Genomic DNA, 4,016 nt, shown 5'->3' with positions numbered 1-4,016 from the left:
GTTAGTGATGAGTAATCAGTATGCATCCCATCTCAATCCCTTCCCACCTACTAAGGATTCCGGAAATGGACAGGGCCTTGGTCAAAGATGGGGAGATCACAGAAAGAGAAGACCTAGGAGCTTGTTTAGGTTGGACAGTGGAACTGAGGAGAAAGTGAATTGATGCAGCTTGCCCCATTCTTCACGCGCTGTTTTCTAGACTTGGGGGTCCCCAAATTATCCTATTTTCCTCCTTCACCTGGAAACATGAGAAAGCACTTTGCCAGTCCGTATTTCAGGGAGAAGTTCTCCCATGAATCCTTTTGGAATCCCCACCTAGAAGCCTGACAGTTTACTTCAAGCCTTATCATTTTTTGCTTCCCCCCCACCCCAATCTGAGTCTCATTATTCATTCCCCTTCAGAAGTCTTGTTGTCCTTTTAATCTCCTCATGGCTGTCCTCATCTCCTTGTTCCTCAGGGCATATATCATGGGGTTCAACATGGGCGTAACACCAGTATTGGTCAGGGAAATGGCTGTGTCCATGGGCAGGACGGTGAAGGGACGACAGTAGATGTAGATGCTTGGCACAAAATGAACAGTCACCACCATGATATGGGAGGTGCAGGTGGAGAGCATTTTCCTCCTCCCTTCTCCCGAATGGGATCTTAGCATCACCAAGATGGCCGCGTAGGATCCCAGCAGCAAGAGGAACCACAGTGAAGTCACCAATCCGTTGTTGGAGACCATCAACAACTCAAGGGTAGATGTGTCAGTGCAGGCAAGTTTGAGGACCTGGGGGACATCACAGTAAAAAGCTTGAAGGACGTTGGGGCCACAGAAAGGTAAAGGGAACATCAGAATGATCTGAACAATGGAATGCAAACCCCCACCCACCCATGAAGCCATGACCAGCCCCATCCATGTTTCCTGTCTCATGAGGGTCACGTAGCGCAGCGGCCTAGAGATGGCAAGGTATCGGTCTAAAGCCATCACTGAGAGAAAGAAGATATCAGCTCCCCCGATGAAGTGGAAGAAAAACATCTGAGTCATGCAGCCATTGAAGGAGATGGTCTTTTTCTCAGACAGAAGGTCGACCAGGAACTTAGGAAACATGATGGAGGGAAAAATGATATCCAGGACTGCCTTGTTTCGAAGCAGGAAGTACATGGGTGTGTGGAGTAGAGAATCTTTGGTCACAGTGACCACAATAAGCACGTTTCCCAGCACGCCTGTAACATACACTGTGAGGAATGCTACAAACAGGAAAATCTCCAGCTCTCGAAACTCCATAAATGCTAAGAAGATAAGTTCTTTCACCCTGGTGTGGTTTTCCATTTCCACTGTGTAGAAGAACTTCACAAAGGTCCAACCTGATAAGTTCGTATCTATCCCAGTGCTTAGTACAGTGCCTGGAACATAGCTGAACAAACACCTTTAAAAAAAAAAGTTCGACTTTGAGGAAAAGAATGTAATTAGAGTTTGAGTGTCATAATGATGATTCTTTGCATCTGTATAGTACTCTTAGTTTCCAAAGCTTTTTCCCAATACTATCTCATTTTACTCTTATCACATTCCTGAGATGTAGGGAAAGGCAGCTATTATCATTCCCACTTTACAGAAGAGGGAACTGAGACACAGAGAAGTGAAGTCACTTGGCTACGATCACACTGCAGGCCAGAAGCAGAGTTGGGATTAAAACCCAGAACTTCTGACTCAGGCTTTCGGTCTTATTTTTATGATATTTGTTAAGTGCCTACTATGTTCCAGGCACCGTACTAAGCACTCTGGTAGATACACGCTGGGCACTGGAGACTATGGGGCTCATAGTTTCAATCCCCATTTTACAATTGAAGTAACTGAGGCAACAAAAAGTTAAGATCATTCATTCAATCGTATTTATTGAGCGCTTACTGTGTGCAGAACACTGTACTAAGCATCACATAGCAGGTACATGGTAGAGCTGGGATTAGAACCCAGGTCGTTCTGATTCCCAGGCCCATGATCTATCCACTGCTGGCTATGCTGCTTCTCTTTCCACTCTATTTTGACTATACTTTATCATATGGTGTTTTACACTATCTACAACATAGATCAACATATATGGGAATGATCAACAATAATTTAATCATCAGCATGGCCTAGTGGACAGAGCCCAGGCCTGAGAGTCAGAGCTCATGGGTTCTAATCCAGGCTCCTCCACTTTTCTGCTGCGTGATCTGGGGCAAGTCACTTCACTTCCCAGGGCCTCAGTTAACTCATCTGTTAAATGGAGATCGAGACTGTGAGCCCCATGTGGGACAGGGACTGTGTCCAACCTGATTTGCTTGTATCCACCCCAGAGCTTAGTATAGTGCCGGGCACACAGTAAACTCTTAACAGAAGCAGCGTGGTTCAGTGGAAAGAGCCCGGGCTTTGGAGTCAGAGGTCAGGGGTTCAAATCCCGGCTCTGCCAATTGTCAGCTGTGTGACTTTGGGCAAGTCACTTCACTTCTCTGTGCCTCAGTTCCCTCATCCGTAAAATGGGGATTAAGACTATGAGCCCCACATGGGACAACCTGATCCCCTTGTATCCCCCCAACGCTTAGAACAGTGCTTTGCACATAGTAAGCACTTAACAAATACCATCATTATTATCATTGTTAAATACCACAGTTATTATTATTATCATCATCATTTAGATCCATGATGGAGGGAAAAATGATATCATTCATTCATACATACACTCATTCAATTGTATTTATTGAGTGCTTACTGTGTGCAGAGCACTGTACTAAGCACTTGGACTGACTTGTTCCGATATATGCTGAACTCTGTTTATTATCTGTCTTTTGCAGAAATCAAACTGGAAGGTCAAAACTGGACCACAAAGAAAGGCTCTTTATCCTAACTCTCTTACCTCCTCTCTCCTCCTTCTACACTTCCCCTCCCCCTTCTATATGTTTTATGGTGCAGTCTCTGTTTTGGTTAGCTCTTCCTCCCTTTACGTGACTGTACCTTCCTCTGCCCCTCTCCATCTCCCTCTGCCTTTCTTCACCTCCCTCTGTCTCATCCCACCTCCCTCTGCCTCTCTCCATCTCCCTCTGCCTTTTCCTACCTCCTTTTTTCTCTCGGCATCTCCCACTGCTTTGTCTCACTTCCCCACTCTCTGCCTCCCTATGTCTTCTGTTTCTGCCTCCTGTCAGTTTACCCCCTCCTCTACTTTCCCATCCTTCCCAGCAGTATCATCGGAGGAGATCTCCTCCCTCCTCTCAAGTGCCACCCCCTCCAACTGTGCTTCAGACCCCATTCCCACTCATCTTATAAAAACTCTCACCCCTACCCTCCTCCTCTCCTTAACTTCCAACTTCAACTGCTCACTTTCCAGTGGCTTCTTCTCCTCTACCTTCAAACATGCCCAAGTCTGCCCCATCTTAAAAAAACCCTCTCTTGACCCCACTGCCACTTTCAGTTATTGCCCTATCTCCCTTGTAACCTTCTTTTCCAAACTCCTAAAGTTAGTCATCTACACTCACTGCCTCAAATTCCTCAACTACAAGTCTCTCCGGGACCCCCTCCAATTTAGCTTCCATCCCCTCCACTCCACCGAAACCACCCTCTCAAAGGTCACCAATGACCTCCTTCTTGCCAAATCCAATGGCTCCTACTCTATCCTAATCCTCCTCGACCTCTCAGTTGCCTCTGACACTGTGGACCATCCCCTTCTCCTCAACATGCTATACAACCTTGGCTTCCCAGACTCCGTCCTCTCCTGGTTCTCCTCATCTCTCTGGCTGTTCAATCTCAGTCTCCTTTCCTGGCTCCTCCTCCTCCTCCCATCTCCTATCTGTAGGGATTCCTCAAGGGTCAGTTCTTCATCCCCCTTCTGTTCGCCATCTATACTCACTCCCTTGGTGAATTCATTAGCTTCCACGGCTTCAACTATTGTCTTTATGCAGATGACATCCAAATCTACATCTCCTCTCCTGTTCTCTCTCCCTCCCTCCAGACTCGTATCTCTTCCTGCCTTCAGGGCATCTCAACCTGGATGATCCCCCC

General features: G+C 46.6%; 1 protein-coding gene across 1 annotated transcript; it reads right to left on the bottom strand.

Annotated features, from left to right (window-relative positions):
- Positions 1-398: 398 nt before the first annotated feature.
- On the bottom strand, positions 399-1,403 carry LOC119943825 (olfactory receptor 4D6-like). Its single transcript, XM_038764999.1, has one exon. The coding sequence runs from the start codon at positions 1,314-1,316 to the stop codon at positions 399-401; it is 918 nt and encodes a 305-aa protein (XP_038620927.1). The 5' UTR covers positions 1,317-1,403.
- Between the last annotated feature and the right edge of the window lie 2,613 nt (positions 1,404-4,016).

Source organism: Tachyglossus aculeatus, chromosome 22, assembly GCF_015852505.1.
Source record: "Tachyglossus aculeatus isolate mTacAcu1 chromosome 22, mTacAcu1.pri, whole genome shotgun sequence".
In the NCBI taxonomy this organism is placed as follows: Eukaryota; Metazoa; Chordata; class Mammalia; order Monotremata; family Tachyglossidae; genus Tachyglossus; species Tachyglossus aculeatus.
Note: the sequence above shows the minus strand (reverse complement) of the source record. Positions and strands in the feature narration are given on the sequence as shown.